The 24989-nt window shown below is 40.2% G+C and overlaps 1 protein-coding gene across 1 annotated transcript in view; it reads left to right on the forward strand.

The window, feature by feature from the left end:
• Positions 1-24989, forward strand: part of KIF5C (kinesin family member 5C) — an 85516-nt gene that overhangs the window by 25660 nt on the left and 34867 nt on the right. Inside the window, exons 2-10 of the mRNA XM_055812681.1 lie at positions 556-646; positions 7698-7771; positions 12200-12304; positions 15030-15078; positions 15970-16025; positions 16920-17007; positions 19030-19154; positions 20940-21044; positions 21389-21537. Of these exons, the coding sequence (XP_055668656.1) occupies positions 556-646; positions 7698-7771; positions 12200-12304; positions 15030-15078; positions 15970-16025; positions 16920-17007; positions 19030-19154; positions 20940-21044; positions 21389-21537 (842 nt within the window). The remainder of the gene's footprint in view (positions 1-555; positions 647-7697; positions 7772-12199; positions 12305-15029; positions 15079-15969; positions 16026-16919; positions 17008-19029; positions 19155-20939; positions 21045-21388; positions 21538-24989) is intronic.

A 24989-nucleotide genomic window follows, 5' to 3' on the forward strand; every position in this document is an offset into this window, starting at 1 on the left:
TAGGAGAGCCTGCTTTATCTGGGGGCTGCACTAGGTGATCTCCAGAGGTGCCTCCCCACCCCGGCCATTCTGGGATGCTGGGACCATGCTGGACCACCCTGCCCTCAGCAGAAGGCAGCTCTCAGGACCTTGCAGACTCCTGAGTCTCTTGAGTCTGATTGCTGTTTCTCACACCGCAGCTTTCGCTAGTTTGTAGTAATGAACAGCAAATCTTTCGCAAATATTTAGATGGCTATCCCCCCTTAACTCCCAGGAGAGAGAGAAAATCAACTTTCAGTTGCTGATATTTCAGCTTATTGTTTCCTGCAACTGTAGCTGCTGACCCAAATGTGAACACACAGAAAACATATGCCGCGGTTTATTTGCCAGCTATAGAGAAGATGGTTTTGAAGCACGCAAGATGACACATCTGTTTACTCAACAAAATATTGTCGTCTCCATTGCACTGAATGGCTTCCTTTGTAGTAAATGCTGCGTTTCAGGATGCCTGTTAAATTGGGTCTGTGAACTGTTTTAAATGTTCTTTATCTTACAGAGTTTCTCTTTTGTTTGCAGCAAGGGAAGCCTTATGTCTTTGATAGAGTGTTACCTCCTAATACAACCCAGGAACAAGTTTATAACGCCTGTGCCAAGCAGATTGTTAAAGGTAGGTGTTGTCTTTGTTTATTCCTGCCTGGGGGGAGGAAAAAAGGTGTTTCCCTGTCCCCTCAAGACTGGATAATAAATGTTTAGTTGTCTGTATGGGAGTTTAATAATTAGTAATTCCAGTTGTTACCTTTTTTAAGGACTTGTCTGTGAAAACAAAAGAAAAAATCAAAAAAACCCAAACAACAAAACCTAAACACAAAACCCAAGTCAAACAAAGAAAAAGAAGCTGAAGGAATTGGAGTAGCTGTTCCTTACTTCCTCCTTGCATGTGTTACACAAATATTTGCTTTTTGTGTTATATGATAAGCAACAAAAAGCATGTTGTTCATGCAGCGTGAGCCTGTTCAGTATGGGATGAACACGGAATAGCTCTGTCTTTGACTGGAGGAATTGATGGGCCATTACAGGGGAACGTAGAAGGTGCTGCTTTGGTAGCTGCTTTGCATGCAGACAGCTTGCACTTAATGAAATGACAACACAAGTTTCTATTGGCTAGCACCCCATTTGTTTAAAACAAAACCTTCATAAACTGTTGAAATTTCAAGATTTTTAACTTGAGAATCAAACTTTTTGGGTGCAGTTTAATTGCCTGCCTTACTTCCCCCACCTCCCAAATCGCCATCAGACCTCCCGCTTGGTTCTGATGCTGGGTAGTCAGTGGCCCTAGAACTGCTACAGCATCCCAGAGGTTACGATGAAGTCATTCCCTGACCTTGTGTAGTGTCCCTGTGCCCTTCAAGACTTGGTCCTCAGTGTGTGTTTTTAAATCAAGGTATGTGGATGGTAGGAGTGGTGTCAGAGTTGTGCCTGTATAGCATCACAAGGCTGCATGTGAAACGCTGTAGAATTTACGTGGCATGAGAGATCTGGGGTTGCTCAGAGGTGCAGGAGCTACTGAAGCAGTGTTGAAGGACTCACCAGAGTTTCAGGCGTGGAACTGGATCTGCTGAGAGCTGGTGCGTCCACTGGTGGGGAGAGGTCCCTGGGGTGAGCAGCCCTGCTGCAAACCCTGGGCTCTGTTCTGGAGGAGATAGGCTGGCTCACTCGGACAGCCTCCGACAGACCAACGTGTGTGTTGTTTAGGTGATTGGGAGTGAGGACCAGAAGGTAAATTATTTGATGCTGAAGAGAGGAAACGAGTCATTAGACTTCAGTTGCTGCTTCTCAGTGGGGAGCCTAATTAGGGCAATTCTGACTTCAGAAGAGTGAGCCTTTAATAAAAACTGGTGGGATTGGAGTTGCAGAGCTTAGAAATCATTAGTTGGGGTTGATGACACACCACTCAACTCCTGGAAGTTTGGGAAACTGTTTCAATACTACAGTGTGTGCTAGCAGAAACACAGCGCTGTCTGTAGGCTTGCAGAGGGTGTTTATATCCCCTGTGGAAGTTGGTTTCCTCTGAAAATGGTGAGAGAAATAAAATCCCGTTTGAGAGCAATTTGGAAGACCTAAACCAGTGACTAAGCAGTCATTAACCAAATAGCAAAGCAAATACTTTCCAAAGTCCTATTTGAAAATAGAGTTCAAATGTGCTTTTTCATGTGTGTTAACTAAGGCAAGTTTGATGGGGGAGGAGGGTGTAGAAGAAAGGAAAAGAGAAATGGGGGGAAAAAAAAGGGAGGGAAAGTGAGAAGGAGAGTGATGGGGAGAGAAAGGGAGAGGGGGGAGAGAAGGAGGGAGTGTGCAGCATTACTGGAGTGATGTTCTTGAGCTCTGGACTTCTATTTCCTTAGGTTTATTTTCCAGTGTAAAGCATAATAAAGTGAAGAATGTGAAACGGACTGGGCTGTTTCTGATAGACTGGAACAATGTAATTAACTACATGGAAATATAAGCTGAGTGCATTACGACTTGGAGCACTATTTAAATTTTTTGGGACTTTTTTTAGATAGCTCTTCAAGGTTACCAGTTGTTACCAGATTTGATTATACTGCCATGAAATGGCTGATGGTTTCATTGTTGTTAATGTTATTACAGAAAATGCCAGCTGGCCTAACAGTCTCTAAAACAATGGTTATAATAAGTATGTTGATAGTGAGAACGATCTAAATGATGGTGAGTTTTTTCCGTTAAAGCAATGGCATTAGGTTGAAGTAAACAACTCGGTGACTAAGTCCAAGTATTTCACATTCCAGACATGAGAAACAAGGAGTGTTCTAGAGGAGGAGAAGCTATCTGTGTGTTACAGGGGTTTGCATCGGGGTGGGTGTGGGATGCTGTTTGAAGGTGCTCCCAAAGGCAGAAGCACCAGTAATGGAAGCATGTGGGGAATCATCATTGGCGCACATGACCACAGGCTGGGAACTTGCATTTGCATTTTTGTAACCAAACTGAGAAATATCAGTAAACCTGACAGGGAACAATAGTGTGTAATTGCCACCACTTTTGCTGTTTCCCATCGCTCTCACTTGCCAGAAAACAGCTTTATCTTCTCAGTCTACACAGATGGATGGGCTGTATCTGGGTTTTGCATCTTTCCTACTGTTACATTGAGGGGAGGGAGAATATATAACAGCCCAGGCTGTTGCTGAGCACTGGAGCTGTGAGCACCTTAGTGCACATGTGAACATCTGCACATTTTTGTGTCCTGTGCGGAGGAGAAAATTTACTTTTACGATTTTTGGGTGGTGGATTTGCTCTCACTGGGTAGCTTATTGACTTTCTATTCTGGTTACAAATACAGGCCTCAAATGCTGAGTTGCAGAACTAGAAACTTTAGAGATGGAAAAGATAAGTATAGAGTAGAAATTTGGTCATGGAAATGTACTTGTCCTATTCATACTCATCAGGAGAAAGGCCATCTGGCAGCAGTTGACTGGCTGAGTTGTGTAGCTGGCTTTTGTGGGGAGGGTAAATCAAACTTGGAAACATATTAGAGTTGGACCAGGAGTTAGGAAAAGCACCTGGGCGGTTTTTGTTTACTACAAGTTATGTAAAAATCCCAACTGATCTTTCTTCAGTCACTTTCTTGATCTGTTTTTTCCCCCTCCTTATCTCGATCCCTCAAGTTTTGTGCAGGCTGTTTCTGTCTGGGACTGTCTCCAGTCAGTTGACAGATGATATGTGAACTATCATAAGGGTGAAGCCTTCCAACAAAAGTAACCTCTTCTGCTGCCGAGACCACTGACTTTGAATTGCAGGTGATGCAAAGGACGGTTTTTTTTTTTTTTTTTTTTTTTTACAGAATAAGGTATCTTTTGCTATTTGGGAAGCTACATTACTTATCTATGCTTCCTCGGGCATATCTTTGTGTAAATTGGTGCAAATTCTGAGCAGTTTTCTTACGTAACAGCTGATTAATCAGGTCATTTTCCCCCTAGGCTGTGTACTGGTATAGAGCTGACATTGTACCTTGCATTTACCTGAAGATAATAAACCTTTTTTTCTCTTAATTCAAACTGTTGGTTTTTTTCCAGTTAACAGAGTTTAGTAAAAAGAGGAAATAATAGTAATAAACTCTTAGATTCTGTTTAACTGTGCTGGGAATTTAAAGGTGTTTGGATGCTAGGTGGTTTTCTGGAAACAAACAAGAGTTGCACATGTTTGCTCAAAGATTTCTGAACACCCTACCCCACCCCAGGACAATTATTTATATTTTTTGATACCTGAACACCTTGAAACTCTAGTTCTGTGTGCCTTCCAGACCCTGTAGTTCATCTTCGCCACGTGTTGATTTTCATCTAAAGAGGAAAATGAACCTTCCTTCTTTTCCAGCTTCCAGCTGGATTTTAGTTTAAAATAAAAAAGTCCAAAGACAAAATATTTTATTTCTTTGCTGGCTAACAAAGATGGAGCCTTCTATACACAATAGATACAGGGTACTTTACAACTGGATGTAGCCTCAAAAGTTAAATGTGACTGCTTCCCTGTTGTGTTTATATATGTGTGTGTGTTAAATAAGTGTCAAGTAAGCTTTTTATTTCAAAAATTTAAAATGCAGTTGCATTAAATATAGCCTTACCTGTCGGCTATTTTGAAATTTATTATTAATTACCCTTTTACAAGGAAATAATATTTTTGTATTAAAAAAATGAGATGTAACTTTTATCTCCTGTGAGCTGCTGCCACCGCCCTTACGCTGCAGATCCTTGCCTGCATCTCCCTCTCTGCCTCCTTGGTCCTGCGCTTCGTGTTTCTGCTGGTTCTCCCAAGTTAGATGCATTGGTGCCAGCTGAGTGGAGCTCTCAGCAGGATTTGTCATTGTCGTGGTTTAACCCCAGCCAGCAACCCAGCACCTCACAGCCACTCGCTCCCCCTCACCCAGAGGGATGGGGAGGAGGATCAGAAAGGAATGTCAAACTTGAGGGTTGAGATAAGAACAACTTAATAGGTAAAGCAAAAGCCACGCACACAAGCAAAGCAAAACAAAGAATTCATTCATTACTTTCCATCGGCAGGAAGGCATTCAGCCATCCCCGGGAAAGCAGGGCTCCAGTGTGCCCAAGGTTACTTGGGAAGACAAATGCCATTGCTCCAAATGTGTCCCCCCCTTCCTTCTTCCCCCAGTTTATATACTCAGCATGACGCCATATGGTACGAATACATCTCTGGCTAGTTCGGGTCACCTGTCCTGGTTGTGTCCTCTCCCAGTTTTCTGTGCTCCTCCAGCTGGCAGGGCCCAGGAAACCCGTAAGTCCTTGATTTAGTATAAACATTACCCAGCAACAACTAAAACCATCCATGTGCCATCAACATTGTTCTCCCACCAAACCCAAAGCACAGCACTGCACCAGCTGCTGAGAAGAAAATTAACTCTCTCCCAGCTGAAATGAGGACAGTTGTAAAGTTGTAATCATCAACAATCTTAAGGAATTATCTCTTGTTAATATTTTAATATCTTCCAAGGACAATGCTTAGTATATATTGGGGATTTATTGGAAATAATGGCATGAAAATGGCACCCATGAAAGTGCGAGCAAAGGGGCTTTGAAGGGGGTGCAGGCAGAGGAGGCTCGCCGGCCGCTCTCCCCGCCGCAGCCCAGCCCTTCCTTCCACTCGGCTTTGCTCTCTGCTGAACTGAAAATCAGCGAGATGTTCGCTTCAGAGTAGAACTGGTGAGTGAATGTTTTGAAATACCAATAACATGAAATTTGGCTCTGTTTAGAAGCCTGCTGGGAAAGTAATGGGTCGAAGGTGTGAACTCAGGTTAGCACTGCATCTGTGGCTGGACAGCTGGGTTTTTTATCCATGCAATTATTATTTATATTACTTATTTTAAAGTTTGTTTCTTTAAGGCAAGAGCAAGCAGTGTCTCTATTTTTATAAATGGATAAGGATGCTAAATTCATACAAAATGTTAATATGAGAATGACAGTAATTATAGTCTCTAACCTTGCCATTCTCCTAGATTTCAAGATTTGGAAAATTTGCCCAACAATACTCTGTTGAGGTTTATACAACCTCTGGCGCGTCTGGTCTCTTCAGCTCCCCAACATAGTTCTGCCACAACTTAAATGGTTATACTCTGTGTTTAATTAGAATGTATATTTTTAAATGGCTTCATTCTAACTTCATCCTTACTCAGTATTGCTGTATAGGAAATGTGGGTCTGTGTAGCCAGTGTCTTTGAAAAAGATCTCTTTCCCTTCCTTTCTTTTTATCCATTTCTTTTCTTTGGTATCACCTTTCTGAGGCTTTTCCCTTGAATTGTCTTCATTCTTGTTCCTTCTTCATTCTTTTTAAATAGACATATCTTAATTAACTATCCTTCCTATCTGGACCATCGACATACATACACAGGGAGATACAAATAAGGAGATTTTTTGTGTGTGTTTATGTAAACGCACTAAGTATGACCTTTTATGTAATTATATATAATACAGTTGTGTGTTTATATTTACACACATGCACATTTATACTTTTTTCTCCTGGCGGCCTCTATGAGTATTGGTGCAGAGGGTGGGAAACAGAACACCTTTCAGAAGCAGAGGCAACTCCGAAAGCAGGAGATGGTTCGGAAGAGGCCGTGGGCAGGGAACCCTCTGCCCCTGGTGGTCCCTGGGCTCTGCTGGCGGCTCCCGTGCCCCTCGGCAGGCGCTGAGCTTTCCCTTTGCTTTTATTTTTCGCCGGCAGCTCCCCCCGGCTTTGCTGCTCTCTTGCTGCCTGGTGGTTCTGCTCCGTGGCAGAGCTCTGGGACCCCGTACAGTGCTGCTGGCCCGTGGCAAGAGGCGCCAGTCACGGTGTGGGGGCAAGGTGGGTGTCCCCAGGCACAGCACCCTGGCCCTACCCTTCTTGGGGGGTCTTTCAGCAGAGACTGATGGGGGCAGCACAGGGTTATTGGTGCCAGTTTTTAGATTGAAGGTTTCCTGCGTTCTTGATTAGCAACTAGAGTAAGTGTTACTCTTCTGTTCCATGAACGCTGCGTGAGTAGATGGCCCTACAAGGCTCTAAATTCCCTTCCTGGAGCCAGCCCAGGCCAGCAATCCTTTCAGTGGCACCGACCGGCCGTGAGACTGTGCCCAAGAACCAGCTGGTTTACACCCCTCCTGGACTGCTGCAAGTTACTATAGACGTTAACCACTGCTAAGTTAAAAATGGATATTTTTGTATCATAATGCAATATAAAATTACTCATTCTGCCTTGAGAGAAGTATATTTTCAATAAAGCAAATTCCTGTTGGTCTAACTTTCTTCCCGCTTTGCAGACAAGCTTGGAAATTAATGAGGCTGTGAACTGTTGATGCTGTTACAGTAGTAGAAATATATGAGTTTGTTTAATTTTCTTTGTGGTGCGCAATGGTTTAAAATGCATACAATTAGGTTTCCTTTTTCCTATGTTACACAGGTATATTGGCTGATGTCTAATGTCCAAAGATACTTTTTTACCAGGAAAATGACAGAGACATCAGTAATTCTGCAATTCTCTACTTTAGATGTTGTTATGCTTTTTTTTTTTTGGCCTAAAGGTAACTAGTTACATTGTATTTTTCCCATTCTTTATTGCCCAAACTGTTTTCTGATTGAGTTTCAACGTCGTAGAAGTCTTAGGAAAAGCTGCTAATCCAGCTTTAAGATGTCGATATGAGTTTTAATTGTTTTTCTTCTTGCAGATGTTCTTGAAGGCTACAATGGCACAATCTTTGCTTATGGACAGACATCATCAGGAAAAACACATACTATGGAGGTACAGTGGCAAAATTAAATCAGTTTGCTAGCAGCAGTAGAATTATGTGTACCAATTACCTGAACAAACCAGCTATCTGGAGCACTCAGCTGTGAGTGACATATAAAAAGAGATCTAAGTGTGTTTAGCTTCTCCTGCCTTTTAAACTGTAGTATTTCTTGCAATGTGGAGTTTTTTTCAGTTGTTTAGCTAGGTATCTGTAGACCAATAAATGCACCAAGTGAAAAATAACAAGTATATGTTCTCCATATTTGTCATAACAGTTTGGGTATGTGTATATTTTAAAGGCTTTGGGTGAGATTTGTTAATGCACAAATGAAAACAGTAATAAGGGTCTGCAGAGTTCCCTTGTATGCAGGATTATGAAAATTTATGCCTTGGTTATTGGTTTTCTCATTTGCACTCCCCTTCTGGGAATACCACTCTCACATGCTGCAGCACAGATGAATGAATTTTTGAGAATTGTTGCTTTGGAGAAGAAATACCAAATTATACCAAATTCCAGTGGTTGAAATCCTAAGTATGTTCGTATTTCTGCTGTATGACGTGTGACAGTGTAGTTTTTCCCTGTGGTTTTTTTTTTTTTAACTGTTCAGTTACAAGACATTAGATATTTTAGTCTCTTGCTAAAAAAGGAGGATCATTCAAGCATTTAATCCCCACATAGGATTGTTCCATCACAGCACTGTACAAGCTGGATGTGTATGTCTTAGAGCATTTTGTTTCAGCTGTGAACTTTAAACAGGAGGTCTACAGCAAAGTTTTGCTAAATGAAAGGAAAAAAATGAGCTTTCCTTCATTTAACAGCATCAGATGGTTTTGCTACACAATTAACACAGGTGACCTACCTAACATGAAGGTGAAAGGAGAAGGGAAGCAATATTCTCTCGGGCCAACAGGCCCTGGTGAAATTGTTGTTCGATTGCCGCAGTTGCTCCTTTCCTGGAGGATGCAATAACTGATGCCTCATGTCTAATTAAGTCTGTCCTTGCAAGGATGGGGGAAATCACTAGCTCAGCCCTCACAGATGGCACAATGGCTGAGTAATCCACCAGCTCTGTATGTAATTAAATCAAAATGTCTGCAGGGCTTGAGCTGGTGCTTCCACATGGCATGGGGAAAGATCTTTTAAAGCCAATTTATATTCAGAATTACAAGCTGCGATAAAGAAAATTACTGTAGAGAAATGGCTGGTTTACTTCTTTAATAAAGAAAAAGCTGTCATTTTAAAGTGGAATCAAGTCTATATTCAGTTTTAATCCCCCTTTTAACCTAACAACCTCTTGTAAAGTTGCGAAAGTATGTTGTGGAAGAAAAAAATAGTCTGAAGTTGAAGAAATAGTAAATCCTTTTGGTAAAGCTGTTATGGAGGATTTTCTGTGAAATGTGAAATGCTTCATAGTGTTAGTGTTAATCTTGAACAGGACATGGTAGTATAATATAGCTAGGATAGGCTTTTTGACATATGTAGGTCTTTCTCCTGTGCTAGATAAAATATTTACCAACCTGTATAGCAGGATAGAAACCTTAAAAAATTACATGGTTTTGCCCATAAGATTATATTGAGGGGCTTTGACCTTACAGTAGAGTTTTCAATACTGGTCCCTGTAGACTGTAGTCATGTCAACATCCTGACATAAACCAGCACTCTCTCAAATGTTACGCTTCACTAGCTAGCGCCTGCCTGCTCTGTTTAAATGTGGAAATTAATGTCCTTATTAAAATGAGAGGCTTTAATGAGCAGAGAACACTCTGTCCGGGTGCTTTGGGGGAGTTTACTAACTGCAGCGTCAGCATGGCAGCAGCAGCACATGTCTCCAAACTCTTTCTGAGCTTACAGCTAAATCCATGAGAGTGGGGGGGTTTATTATTGCAGCTTTCCAGTGAATAGCCTGCCTCTATCTTTCTCTTCCCTTTCAGTTTATGGTGTCTGTAAATTGTAGTGGAACCTTCTTCAGTCATCTCTTGTTTTAATAAAAATTCATTTACAGTGGCGTAAAAAGGGGTATTTTTCAATGCTTCACAGACTGCTGGTGTTACAGTGTTTTAAAGATCTTAACTCTTTCTTCTTAAAGCATTGAATGTGATCTTGCTTCACTGAAGTTTCTCCAGGCTTAAATGGTGAGAAGGCCTGAGCCCAAGAAGTTGTAGACGAAGTGGTTGAGTTACATGCACATTTAATCATGTTTTACAGATTGATTACATAGCTTTCTGTAGCTCAGAAGGTAAAAGGAAAGCATAGTTATTACAGGGCTTGTTAGATTGGGGGAATGCTTAATGAAATAGTTTTGTAACTTGTCACTTCCCCACAATTATTAGGGGATGCGTTTACCGGGTGCAGTGATCCCAAAGCTGATGCACCCCTGCGCAGACAGAAGTCTCTGCAGCAAAACTTTGAATTCAAACCACCCTTTGGCAGAGCTAACAGCCCAGCTGGACCAAAGCTGCTGTAGAAAAGGGGGCACTGCACAGCTCTGGCATTCCTGGCTCTGCAGCTCCCTTTGCTGCCTTAGGAATCGTGCATTTTGCAGTACTTCAAGGTGTAGACACACCTTTGGTTGGATTTCTGTGCACTGAAGAAATACCAACAAATCTCTGTTTATTCTGGTTTAGGAAAAACTCTTTTCCCTTCTTGGGGAAAATTTTCTTTGAGCAGTAATACGGGGCGGTCAGTTGGTTTCAGTGAGCTTTTCAGGGAGAAGGCATGGAGAGTGTGGAAATTGCATTGCAGTCTGCTCAGTAACAGCGATGTGTGACGGAACTGAGTGCTGTGCTGGCAAGGCAAAAGAAGGTGTTGGGGTTTGATTTCAGTGTGTGTTTGTGCACACAAGTTTTCCCCTCTATCAGGGATTTAGTATATTTAATCACCCTCTTTTTCATTCTCATAGTCTGAAATGAAATGGTCTGGCATATGACAAGGACTTCTTATTTTTTGAGAAGCTTAATAGGATGTTGTATATGGTATAAGCTGTAACTGCTTCTGCTGCAGAAGGTAATATTATCTGTATAATATAAATAAAATATGGTTTAGATCCAGCTGAGTTATGCCTTATAGGGAAGGCAGTCAGCAATGTAATTGATTTAGCTATATTACCTCCCCTTTTTTTCTCCCCAAGATGTTTATGTAATTTGAGGGCAGAAGCTTAGTAACTATTTTAAATACGGCCTTTGAGATGGAGGAAGAGATTATGTTGGTTCTTCATGATAAATTTCCTTCATGCTAGGCTGATGCGTAGAAGTTGACAATTCACTGGCTTTAGCATAAAGAAAGCAATGTCTAGGAAGGCTGTATTTGAGTGTACAAGTAAAAGCTGAGAAACTTGGAAAACAGGTCAATGTGACACAGCAGTCATTCACAAACATACATAATATTGAAAAACACACGGACGTGTGTATGATTTTCCTCCTGTTTTCCTAAAAAAAAAATAAAATCTTGGTGTTTAATAGTTTTTAGTAATAACCGATCAAGTCTGACTTCCCATGATTTGGAGTTGTACAGTTACCCACTATATTTTAAAAAACAGTCATTCCCTACACCTGTTCAGAGTTCGGTGCTTTGTGGTGCTGAGATGTGCAGTGTTACTTGGGCAAAGTTATGTTCAAAAGGTGTATTAGAGTTTCCAGGCACTATGTTCTGATGGAGTCTTACGACTACTGACTTGTTGTTGCATATTTAAGCAGTTTCATAAAACATTTGGAAACAAAAGTACAATGTATGTTGTAGTCAGAAAAGGTTTTAATTTTGGATTTGTATTTCTGTTCAGTTTTCAAGTAGTGTTAGCTTTCCTGTGCATGTCTGGCTTTTTCAAAAAGAGCAATGCAACTACAAGATGCAACGTGGCCAGGGAAATTGTTGGGTTTAGTTAATATTCAGCTCTTTAAAGAATAGAGGAAAGTAGTTGTGCAAGTTAATGTGAAGAACGGTAGTGTTTGCAAGGCACGGTTCTCTGGCAATAGGCCCAGCAAGCTCAAATCAGAATATATTACTCTAATCCTCAAATCCCTGCAACCCAGATTTCCCTTTAGCTTTCTAGCACAGTGGTGAAAGAGAAACAAAATGCTTTAATACTTCTTGTTTCTGACATGTTGCTAAATATCTGATTTAACTGGGAGAACCAGGCTTTAATTTGTATGTTTGTGTTTATTCGCCTATCTTTTGTCAGAGAGCGCCAGTGTACATAGCGGCAGGACAGCACGCTTGGCAAACGGTAGGAGCTGCCAGAACAAATAGGTGCTCTGTCAGGTGAAGGCTGCTAACATGTTGAGTCATTCTGCCACCTTCTCTGTGCGCTTATATCAAGCAGTTCCCCTAGAGCAGCCAGCACGCTCACGGGGACCCGCTGGAGGAGGGCGTGTTTGGACAAGGCTTTCTCCTCGCTGGTGCCTGAGCAAGGTTCTCCAAGTTACGGTTTGGTTTTGTGTCCACAGGGGAAGCTGCATGACCCTCAGCTCATGGGAATCATTCCGAGAATTGCACATGACATCTTTGATCACATCTACTCCATGGATGAAAACCTGGAGTTTCATATAAAGGTAAATAAATGCAGAATGATGTGTTACGAAATGGGTCGGGTGGAAGAAAGTTGAGCTGGATGGGAAGATCTATAGCATTCACGCGATAATGTTGTGCTGCAGAATTTTTCTTTTCTCCCTTTTGTAACTCAAAAAACCATTGTGTTACTGAGGATATTTACTAGAAATAATCTAATACAGTTACTAGCCTTTGACAGAAACTTTTCGTGAGTGTTTTCAGCTCAGGTTTGCTAGTCTGTTGGTTGCCTTGTCTCTCGCCACAGTTGACAGGCTGGCCAGCATGGTAAGGAAACACTAATTTCTCTGCACCTTCTCTGATGGCTGTGCCCTACTAGTTATGACCATAAATACCATTGGTCTTCATGATGTCTGTGAGAATACTGGCATCACGTTCCTATCTCAAGGATATAAACAGCCCTCCATAATATATGAGGGTTTGAAATGGAGGAAAGATGGCTTTGGGCAATTTACGGAAGGATGTTTAGAAGTGATTTTTAGCTCAAAAGCTTATGTATTTCCTTAAGATAGTGGTCTAAGTCTCAATTTGAACAGCTATTACGTTTTTCCATGTCCCTATCTTGATCACAACCATATGAGCTCTCAAATGTTTTGAGTGACCTTTAATTCCGACTGTTCATCCGGTCTCCCGGGGAGCTCTCAGCCGTGGGGGGGCACTGGTCCATCTGGCAGAGCTGGGGTCAGGCTGCAGCTCGCTTCTGAGCAGACATCAGGAAAATTACCCAGCGGATTGCAGGCAAAGGGAGTACTCCTCTGCGCCATATCCCACCCCACCCCACCCCCAAACCACACAAAAGATATGTAGCGCACCCCAGTATAGGTATACTATATATATACTATACTTCAGTAAAGGTAAGGAGCTGAGTACAGGTAGAGTGTGAAAACACTGTCCCTTCTCCTGCTGTGACCAGGTCATGCCCTCTGAGAATGGAGCTCTCCTCCTGTGTCCCTCTTGTGCCTCCAAGTTAGACATGGGTGACTTTTTAGTGCTGCTTGCATTGAAGCCCTTGAAGCATTTCTGGTGGTATATCTCTCCGTGTTTGAGTGTGTATCTAATTTTTTTTTTTTTAATTTGCTTCAATAATCTAGCAGAGTACCTCTGAACCAGCCACTGATCTTCTGGAAGGACTAGATCATTTTGTATTGAGAACCTTCTTAGCAGTGCCTGTTTGTAGGGGTGCGCCTGAAGTACAGACAGAAGAGCTTTATGAAGTACAATAAGCCATCTAAGTATTTTAATAGACCTTAGATTGTAAAATACTGAGCACCTTAAGAAGAGACATCTCTGAGTTTTCATAGAAATGACTTCCATAGGGGTGACACTGATTTCTTTTCATCATCTGTAAAGCTCCCCTGTGGCTATTGCTGTTCTACAGATGGGCACCCCCTTGTACAAGACATAGGAAATTCCTATCACAGCCAGCAGAAGCTTATCACTTTATAAATCATGTTCTGCCAGCATTGAATTGTTTCAGTGGTTTCCTATCATGGTTGACATTTATGAATATCTTAACAGAAAAGCTGCCTAAGTAGCACTGAATGAGTGAGTGATGATACAAGGAGCTGTCATTGAGAGAAATGCGTGTTCTGTCACTGGGAGCAAGAATTTAACCGAACTGTCACACTCTTTAAATAACTGAGCCAACGTTGAAAATTAGTATAATTTTTTTTCCTCTCCCTCTTTAATAGACAGCCATTTAGAACAGGGAGGGGAACTTGGTATCTCCTGTGTGTCTTGGTCCTCAGCAGTGTGTTGGGAGGATAAAATAAAGCATGTGAGTTAAGTCTGGGTGAAACGAGCTGGTCCAGAGGATGGCTTTAAATGGGACACAGGTGAAGTAAATGCACAAAAGCAAAATACATCTGTATTTAATAGCAGTTGTCACATAAGATCAACTCAGAATAAAAAAAACCAGAACAATTTATTTTTCACATGAGAGAAAATGATACTGTACTAAATAACTAGAGTATACTGATACCTATAATTTAAGCATCTAGCATTCCAGCTAAATAATTGCTGAATAAAGTTTATTAAGGGTACGGGCAGGCACCACATCCCTAACATATTTCTGTTTGCTTCTGTGAATCAAATACTCTTTTATTATGAGTCAGTCAGTCATTCTCTCTCTTCTTTTTTTTTTTTTTTTTTTTTTTCCCTTGAGGACAATTGTTTCTGTTAGAGAAAAGCTTATTTTCAGTTTTTTCTTTGGGACTCGATTCAAGACAGAACTTTTACATATGCTTAATTTAAAAGTTTAATATATATTGCTTTGGTTTACGTAACTTTTATATTCAAGCACTGCAGGTGCTGCCTGCTTTTGTGCTGGCAGGTATCAGTATACCTCTTACAGTTGTCAAACTTGACCCTTCTTGTGATGCAGCTGTACTGATGCGATAGTAGCTGAATTGATTTGATTATGTTCAATATTTTTTTCAATTTTGCTTATGTAAAAGAAAAAAGATAAGTGCCCGAAGTGTTCTTTTGTATACTTTCCTCATGAATCATTGGTCAATGCAGAAAGATCAATGACTTCTAAATCATTCAAAATACAAGTATGTTCACATGAAAGATGTAATTCAAACTGTGTGGGTGGTGGGTTTTATTTTTAGTTTGGTGCTTTTTATTCTGACAGATGTGGAAATACAGGTACAGAGATTTTTAAATTGCTCAAGTTTAAATCTGTAACGTTTATGATTATTTAATTAGGTTTCCTACTTTGAGATATATTTGGACAAAATAAGGGACCTGCTTGATGGTAAGTTCTGCATTTCTTATGCAATGTGTTTTTTGGCTTGGTGTAGTGCTTTGAATCAATGCCTAAGTGGAAACAGTTGCTTTCCTTGAGAGTGATTTCAGTTCAAGCTGTATGGCTGTGTTTGTGAAAGAGAATTTTGCAGTTTAAGTCATCTGATCTCTGACTCCTGTGCACCTACCTCTGCAGCACTACATAGCTTCGTCATAAATGAGTACAGAGAATTTTACAGACTTCAAGGCAGGTCTGAGCCTCGCTGGCAATGTATATTCTTAAAGTAAAACTGTAATTTAAAAATGTAGATAGTGTTCTGTTGAGTCTTTTTTGTTAAATTTAGAATACATTCAGTGCAACTTCTTCCTTGCTTTGTGTCTGTTAGGCAGGCTTTGTTGGGAGTGATCTGTTTTACAATTTGTGTTTCTGTGTATGCATACTGTATGTTAATGCAAGTGTGAATTGTGTGTCTTGAATCGCTCTGAAGACAGAAATGTATGCTGAGGGTAACAGAAAACCAGGAGCACATATATGAGCTATTTTCAATTCCAGTGAGTTCTTCTATCTCTTTTGAAATTCTTGGCTGCTTTGGCAAAATCCAGCTTGGTCTGTGTTTGTTTTATTAATCCAAGCAATAAACAAAAGCTTTTGCACCATGAAGTTAATTTTAAAGAAACAGGTGCAAGATTGACAGAACAAGAAACAAGTTTTATGTAACAGAAATATTGGTAGTCCATAAGGAATGGGAAGCGACTACAATTCTCATTTATGTATATATTCTATATATTCATGTATTACATTAATGAATATAATAAATTCACTGTATGTCTGTCATGCCTATAGTTGACATATTTACCTGTGGAATGAATATTCCTAATGATCTCACATCCTTTTTTCTAGTGTCAAAGACAAACCTCGCTGTACATGAAGATAAAAACAGAGTCCCATATGTTAAGGTACAAGGAAAATTTGATTTTTCATTCTTCCTCACATACACATTTATTTATTTGTATCCCAGTGTCATCTGCCAAAATGATTCAACTCATGTTCCGTGTCTTGAATGTTCAGCTAGTGTTGGTCCTTGGATTTAAACAGTTTCCTGAAATATTAATGGGCTTGAATCATGTTTGCTTTATTTTCCTGACTGTAATCATTTACATTTTGTTAGTATGGTGTTAAATTTAAAGTATTCATGTTCCCATTTCATGTCAGATATGAAAGAGAATGTTTCGAAGAATTTTTTTCTTTAGTATTTTGTGGCACAGATAAATGCTGTAATCTCACAATATTTTAGAACAGATTTGTTAGGTTAGGAATTTGGTTTATGAAGCCTGGGCCCTCACTTAAATGTAATATACTTGTTATGAATGTATGTGAGCCTTAATAATATACAGACAGTTCTGTTTATTCTCATCCTGGGGAGGGCAAAAAAAAAGGATAAAATAATTCCTTCAGAAATATTGCGTTAGGGCAGAGAACAAGGATGTATCTCATCTTGTAGTTTGAGAGAGGAAGAACTAATTTGAGTGTGTAATCTTACTCAAATTGGTAACAGGAACATGTGTTGTATCATTCCATGTGTTCTATGTGTAGAAACTCTTTTCTGCTTCATGTTTGGATTTGACAGAGTCTTTTAATCTTGTGAAAGAAAACTGTCTCTCAAGTTATCCCCTGGACTCCTGAAAGTCACACAAAGGCATGTTTTGGCTCATTGCCTCCCTAGTGGTCATGTTGGATGTTGATGGTTCTTCTAATTAGTTTGTTCATCAGTGCTAAATCTTTTTCCTGACAGCATTTGGAGTGCTAGGACACTTCCTAAGCTTTTCTGTTTTCAACTTGCATACTTCTAGGGTTGTACAGAAAGATTTGTATCTAGTCCTGAAGAAGTTTTGGATGTCATTGATGAAGGGAAAGCTAACCGTCATGTAGCTGTAACAAGTAAGTATTCCTGGAGGCTTTTCTGGCTCCAAGTGTGGGTGGGTGTAGCTTCCTGGTGATGTAGTGATTCTTGGTGTTCACAAAGTACTTTAACTTACCTATGTGAACGACGTAATGCTGCGCAAGTGATAACACTTTAAAATGAATAGTGTGTACCTTTTTTACCACTTCACTGCATACAGAAACATTTGTTGACTTTCAGCTTTGAGAACTGAATTTAATGTATGGCATTGTTATATAAAAAGTCAGAGTATGTGTTGTTACACATAGCGTAGATATTTTGAAATGATGTAGAATTGTAATTACGTACATACATTCTTCTTTGTGCTACAAGTCAATAATTCAAAGCAATTCACTGGTCAAACGGCAGGCAAAGACTGCAGAGCAGTTATCGGGCTCTGCCTGTTTATCTCTTGCAAGTTGTTCCATGAAGCAGTGACTTGGATTGAGTTCCAGTGATGGCAAAGCAAACAAGTCTTCCTGAATTAAAAGAAATTAAAGATTAATTGCTTCAGCCTGTGCCAGATTCGTTGACATTGTGTCGCATGCAGCCTGCTAGCGTTATGTTGATAAAGGAGGCAGATACCTTTGGCCTGTTTCCCAATTTATACTGTTAAGATGTCTTTGATCCAAGAAGTGAGCGTGGCAGAACCTCAGCTTGTAACTCAGATCTCGGTGGTGGGGTGAAGTTTTGAGCTGGGGAGGGTGGAGGGTTGGTGGGGGTTTTTGTTTGTATTTTTTAAAATTTTATTTTTTTATGATGCACTGCATAACTTCTTTCACTTCCATGTCTCTGCCTTCTTCCTTTGTTAAATACTCTATTGCTTTAGTCTTCCCCTGCCTTTCTCATCATACTAATAGCAATGCCATCTCTTTTTTCTGAGTAATGTTTCCTTCTGGTGTTTCTGCTATTCTTTAACAAAATATAACCAAATACACCTTTTGCTGTGAGACTACCTGTTGCATTTGGTGCACACAGAAAAATCCTGACAAGTTGACAGGGAGTGCATTTCACCTGTACTGGAACGGCAAGGAGCGAATTTGGGAGTGTTACTGAAAAAAAAAAAGTTGGGAGATGGGAGGAGTAAGAGGGAGCTCAGCTAAATATAAATATTGCCGTGGATGGGAATGGGGGAAGGGTGGTCATGGGGTTTATGGTAACAGAGAGAACAGATGAGAAAGAGGTTTACGGATTTGCGATATTTTCTTTTTGCTTTTTTATGAAACGTCAAGCATAACGTGTTTACAATCAAACTCAAAATAAGTGGAAGCTGAAACTAGAGCTGCTTGTGTTTTACCTGCGGCCTGGGTGAAGGAGGATTTTTAACTATATAAGCAATAAAAATTACTCTGAAATTTTAATTTACATAGTGTGGTTTGGATGAAAACTTTTGCTAAATGTTGGGAGATCTCCTCACACAATTGTACGGGGATGTTCCCAGCTATTATTTCATTCTCTTTATACTATTTTGGTCAGACTCAAATTTATTCCTCTGTCCAGGATGCTGAATGTACATCCTCATTGCAATTCTGTGTCTAAATAGTTTCTGTTATATCACAGCAGTTTTTGCATGAGCTGTCTATACTCATGAAGCAGCGTAAAAGGACAGAACCTTTATTTCTTACTATATCTGTGAAATGTTATTTTATTATTCTTACGCTATGATACTTTTTGTTATTTTTTCCTGTTTCTGGCCAATTTTTATTGCTTCAGGGGACTGAAAAAACTTTGAAAAAAAGGCAGACAGAAAGAAAGAACACCAGCTGCTTTTCCCAAGGCTCTCATTTATCATGAATCTGGTATTTGGCCATGCTGGGAGAAGGTAGGAGCTCATCCTGCAGTCCATAAGCTGTATTTGCAGCTCTTGGCGCAGGTGCTGCTGTCAGTGCAGTGGTCTGGGCTTCTCCGGTGAATGGCTCCATGCTTTTGAACTTGCTAACCATGGGCTAGCTCTGATGAAATACAATTTCTTGTCAGGTTTTAAAGCCATTTAAACAAAACACGTTCAAATGTGATTGCAGATATGAATGAACACAGCTCTAGGAGCCACAGTATCTTCCTCATTAATATTAAACAAGAGAATGTGGAAACTGAGAAGAAACTCAGTGGAAAACTTTACCTGGTTGACTTGGCTGGAAGTGAGAAGGTAACCTTTCCTTTCTCCTAAACTGCTGAATGATCCTGGTGGGATCACTAAACTGATCATGCGCATGTGTGTCAGTGCAAACTAAGCTAGGTTTTACAGAAGTCCTATTTAAGTTTATCATTAGTATGGCTGTTTTTTAAAATTTTATTTTAATTGGGAAGGAGAAAAAGAGATCATAACTATTGGTATGAAGTGCAAAACCCAAAAATCTACAATGTATCTTCATTTATAATGAAGTGGATTGAACCAGTGTACTTTTTTATAGCTTTACATTCAGGTACAGGTATTTTAACAAAGTAATGTCATTTTAATGTAACTTTTCAAATTACACAGCTATTTTAATTTGCTTATATTCAGATAGGTCCTGTTTCTAAGTTTTCTGTAATTATTTCACATATTAGATCAGTGAAATAACAGCAGGTAATGCAGTTTGGCAGCTGAATTCTATCTGAAGCTCCCTGAATAACTCTCTTGATTGTGGTGACTTTCTGCTTTCCAATGTAGAAAAATACTAACCAGAAAAGAACCTGTACCTGTTTACCAAAAGAGTAATGGTCTAGAACAGTACTGCACTGAAAAAATACCATTTTTTCCCAGTTCTCATTCTAACACCTACTGGAGTGTTCAAAGTTATGTAACTGTAAATGAAATTATAAACCCCGTCATTTTGCAATGCTATGGAATTCTTTATTCAAGCAGGATCCTGGGTAACTACTGTGCATGTCAAAATAATTACTCATGGTGAAGCAATGTCTTGTTGTGGTGGGAGATTTTAGTTTCTTTCTGAAAATCAGAAATAAAACGAAAGATTTTTGTTCGATAGGCTGCACAGGGTTCAGGTTGCACAGTGGGATGCTCTGGTTGATAACCCATCAGTACAATGCAGATGCTGTCCATCAGAATAATTAATCACGTGAAACTCTATTACTGCATATAATGCTAAATGTTAAATAAAAAACTCCTAGTGGTGTTTAGAAAATGAGTGTGTAGTCAGGCTCTATTCTCTGAAAACTACATTTTGTAGTTCATTAGGTTTGGACATTGTACAAAAAACCTGGAATAAGGGTTTCCTTGGTAGGTTGTCATCTTAAAAGATATTGTTTCCTTTTATGTCATGTATAATTTTTAGAGGACATTAGAGATACTGTAGTGTTAATGTAGAGAAAAATATATGGCTTTATCCTCCATTTCTGTGCCCTTCCCCACCCACTCCACCCTGCCAAAAAGAACAGAGAAGGAGAAACAACTATAAAACTGTGTTGTTGTCTAAAGGAGAGCTGGTCCCAGGCTACCAAGCTTCTTGACTGGGGCACCTTGGGATCGAGTTTGCTGACCAGTAAACCTTGTGGTCAGGATGAGTGAGACTATCCTTTTTCTGCCCTGATATTCTTGGTCGGTGCACACAAAAAACCCGAAGCCCAAGATCCTAGTTTGGTGGCAAACGCTGTGCCACCGAGTGTGCCCCGAGAACATACCTGTGGTGTTCCCTGGCTGCACAGCCTGGTCGTGGCAGTGGTCCCCACCTGTCCTCAGGCGAGCGCAGACTTACCAGCTTTTCCCTTAACAAAGCAACGACCAACTTGCCCTTACACTGGAAGAAAGGGGAGGTATTCCAGGCTTCCACTAACAAAAAAAATGCATGTACAATTCTCGTTCTTCACGCTGAGGGTAAGTTTGCTTTGTTTTTCCTCCACGAGCAGCTGTAACCGTTGCGCGGTGTGCACTGTAGTGTGTGCAGGTGCTGGCTGGCAGCTGAGCCTGACTGTTGCCTGCTCTCTTTGGTAGGTCAGCAAAACTGGAGCGGAGGGCGCTGTTCTTGATGAAGCTAAAAATATCAATAAGTCTTTGTCTGCTCTAGGCAATGTGATATCTGCCTTGGCAGAAGGAACTGTAAGTAATCCTGTTTTGTGTTGTTGAAGAATGGCCTTTTTTATTTTTCTGTTTCTTTGCCACGCACGTCAAAAAATAAGCTAACATTTCGATTCGGAAAGAAGAAAATATTAGATTTCCAACCACAAACTGGTGACGCTTTTGGTATTCTACTAAAGATAAGAAACTAATTCTTGGTGATTTCACTTGAGTGGTTATCCAATCTTAGCACAATCAAAATAATTACTCTTCAGGACTGTATGCTTTAAATCCATTAAACCGGTCATTGTCGACTCACGCCCTCTCTCATTTTGATAGCATCATCTTAAAACATTGCTCTTGTCTCTTACTTGTATTTTGATTAGAAAACCCATGTTCCATACCGAGACAGCAAAATGACCCGAATACTTCAGGATTCCCTCGGGGGGAACTGCAGAACTACCATTGTTATATGCTGTTCTCCCTCTGTCTTCAACGAAGCAGAAACAAAGTCGACCCTGATGTTCGGACAGCGGTGAGTCCTGCTCAGCAGTAGTGGATGGCACTTAATCAGACTTTACTCATGTTCCCAGCCAACCATGCAGAGGCGAGCGAGATCAGTAGGCATTTTAAAATAGAGAGGTTATGGTTTCTGGAGTTGCTCAAAATAGTACTAGAGAACTTCAGAGAACTGTTTCTTCATTCCCTATGGTACCAGAAAAATAAATGTTAATGTTGGTTGGCAGCTGCACTGTTTAGAAGCTCTGGTAGTCTTTCCTGCAGAAAATACAAAGTGTATTTGTAGCTCTTTGAGATTTTATGGGGAAGATAATGGTATTGGGCTTACTCAGTGGAAAATGTTCTGTTTTGCTTTATCTGATACTTCTCTTGATGCTTTTAAGATGTGTCTTCTCCTTGAGTGGCATCTTAGGGATTATTGTTATGGTTGTAACAGATATTTTTTAACTGTTAAGGAAAATGAAGAATATGGACTGTGTGTAATAGTGACAGCTTCGATAGATTACCATGATAGCTCATGGACATTTTATGTTTGAAGGTTCTTAACAGTTTAGGAATAAGTCCTCAGCAACAAGCAAGAGTAACATAAGTGTGGAACTACTCAGAAAGAAAATTTCTCTTCCATATGTGTTCATTGGCGATAGTCATATGAAAAACATTTGGAAAGTTAGCAAAAATAGGTCAGACTCATTACATAATTACTGCTTTTGTTGTAATTGAGGAGAACTCTGGTACTTTGGAAAATTACTCATTTTGTTTAATTGTGTAATAGCAGAAAGAAAAAAATACTAACAAGTGACAGTTGTTTGAAACAGAATTTATTTAACAGTTTGTACAGTACAATAAATTTGTCTTTGTCTAAAAATGGGTTGTTTTCCACCATGCATAATTTTTGCATTGAAGCCTATGTTGCAAAGGAGCATTTTATATTTGAAAGTAAAATCATGTAGAGAAGATTAATTGGACAATCTTCTGTTAATTCATTGCCCCACTTTTATCCTTTAATGTGAGCTTTCCTTAGATTTTTGTGAGGGAAGATGATCCCTTTAGCGTATTCATAGGAGAGTGTGTAAACGTGCAGGGCAGACAGGGGCAGCGGGGTGCAGTCCCCCCTCATGGAGGGGTGCAGGTCAGGGCTGGAGGAACGTTCTGCAACATGCTTCCCGTCTGGCATTGCCAGAGCTGGATGAACTTGTCCTTGTCATCTGCTGCTGGGATTTGGGCAAGCTGGGGAGGGACCCACGTGCTGCAAGCCAGGTAGCTGCAAAACCCTCTGTAGCGTTTCCTTCTTCACTGCAGAGCCATAAGCTACTCATTTAAATAACAGCACGCATGAAAAACTCCCCAAAGGGAACTTCACCGGTTGCTGCAAGAAGTTTTTATGGAAAAAGACTATAAAAGGAGCAAGTGGTCATTAACATAATCCGGTTAAGCGTCGCTATGCGGTTTTAATTCACCGTTGTACAATGAACATGATGAACAGGAGTTTAAGTTATTGAATATGTAAGCTTCCACTGAAATCCCATATACTATAATGTGTCACAGAAATTTTGAGTAAACGCAAATATTAAGATGCAGTAATTAAATAAAGTGTGTTCACCACCCTGACATATGAGTTGCAGAGTTTTTGTTGATGGTAAAAGTTTACATGTTTTGATTGACAGCTTTACACCTCCCTACGTACGATTTTCTGACGGCAGGTGATTTTAGATGAGTATGAGGCTGGCACCTCTGCAGACCCCAGGAGCAGTCGTAAAGGTCCTGTGCACTCATTCTGGATAAGGCTCCAGGGCAGTAACACAGCCGCAAGGGGCATTTAATGTTAAAATAGATGAGTAGGCTCTGCGTTAGGTTTCAGTCTGCCTGCTGTTATGCTGGACTCTGCCTGCAGGTATGGTTTGAAGTAAAAAGAGATGTAAACTGTAAAATAAAATAGTTCAGATTGAGGGGGTTAAAAGGTAACGCATCTTTTTTTAAATTACTTTTTTTTTTTTTTTAATCTAGATTAAAAGGGTTTTGGTTTTGCTCTGTAATGCATAACAGTGCTCCAGGATCTCTGGGAAGTTGTGTGCTTGGGTACCTGAGGAAGTTTATCGTGGTTTCATTTCTCTTGTAGTAATCGAGGGTTTTTTCTTGCCTGTTTAGGGCAAAATCATTTTCAAACTGACTCTGCCCACCCTGGCTAGCAGCGCTTGGAGTGATATGACAGGACTAATGGAGTGATATGACAGGACTAACACTTTTCTAGGAAGAGGAATGCTTTTAAGATGTTCCTTAGTGAGGACTAGGATGTCAGCTGAGAGCACTGGGGAAATAGCTACTTTGTGAGAGCCCTCGGTTGGGGTTTATTGTGGGGTTTTTCTTTGTTTGCTTAAAAACTATAGAACTGGGCTGAAATAGGAGTTTCTCATGGAAAGCATTTAATTGTAAGAAAAGGAATACAAGTAGGAAGGCCGGGGATGCACTAGACCTGCAGAGCAGCACGTGTCCTGTGCATGCACAGCGTTATTTGTCAGCGTTTTGGCTAGGAATGTCGCTGTCTACGGGAACTGGCTTCTCTTAGAGGCTCTTTGGTTGTGGTATTTCATTTTTCTGATGCAACAGTATTAAGGACCTGAATAACATTAAAGGGAAGGTATATGAGTCATAAGTGATTACTGGTTCCTCCATTTTTCTTAGCAAAAAAGATTTGATATCATCAGTAAAATAAGTGTCAGGAGGAAAATTCATCTTCGGAGGCCCACTTGTACTAATCAACATGTGCATGTGCTGCTCTGTTAGTAGTGAGTCGGTTTCTTCTCTTTCTGCTCCATCTTTTCTTGTGGTTTTTATATTATTTTTAATTTTAGTTGCCAGTAAGTACTTCATCCATCATTAGGGTAACGCAGTCAATAAACTTTATGCCGCGGCCTTTTTTTCCTCCCTGGTACAGTGCAATGAGTGGAAACTTGAGCCATGCTGTTGGCAGAGGCACTATGTAAAAGCTAACCATTAGGCATTATTTTAAAGGTACAGGGTTATTTGGAAATATTTCTAAGGTAATAAAACTCCAGCTTGCCACATAGTGCAAATCACTGGAGTGTAGTTTGGAGTGTTTTTTTGCTGATAAAATAAACTTTCAGAAATTTTATTGACTGGCCACATTTAAAGGATGCTTTAGAATCTGTAAGTGGAGCTGTGAAGAAAATCATTAAGATCGTGTGCTTGCCCCGAAGGAGGGCTAGCCAGTGCATCTGTAGCCCGTTCCCAGATGTAGTTCCTTGCATCAGCGTTTCAGCCTACGCTTTCCAAACTGGTATGAGGCCTGCCTGTTATTCCTTTACTTAGCCTCTATTTTATTCCGTAACACTGGAGTCATTAGGAGGGAGTCCGTGTCTGAGCAGTGAAGAGCAAAGATCCAAAACTTTCTTAATTCATACTGATTTGTTTGTTTTTTTTCTTTTTAAGTGAGGATTTACTAGGGTAGGT

This window comes from Falco peregrinus, chromosome 8, assembly GCF_023634155.1.
Source record: "Falco peregrinus isolate bFalPer1 chromosome 8, bFalPer1.pri, whole genome shotgun sequence".
NCBI classification, from domain to species: domain Eukaryota; kingdom Metazoa; phylum Chordata; class Aves; order Falconiformes; family Falconidae; genus Falco; species Falco peregrinus.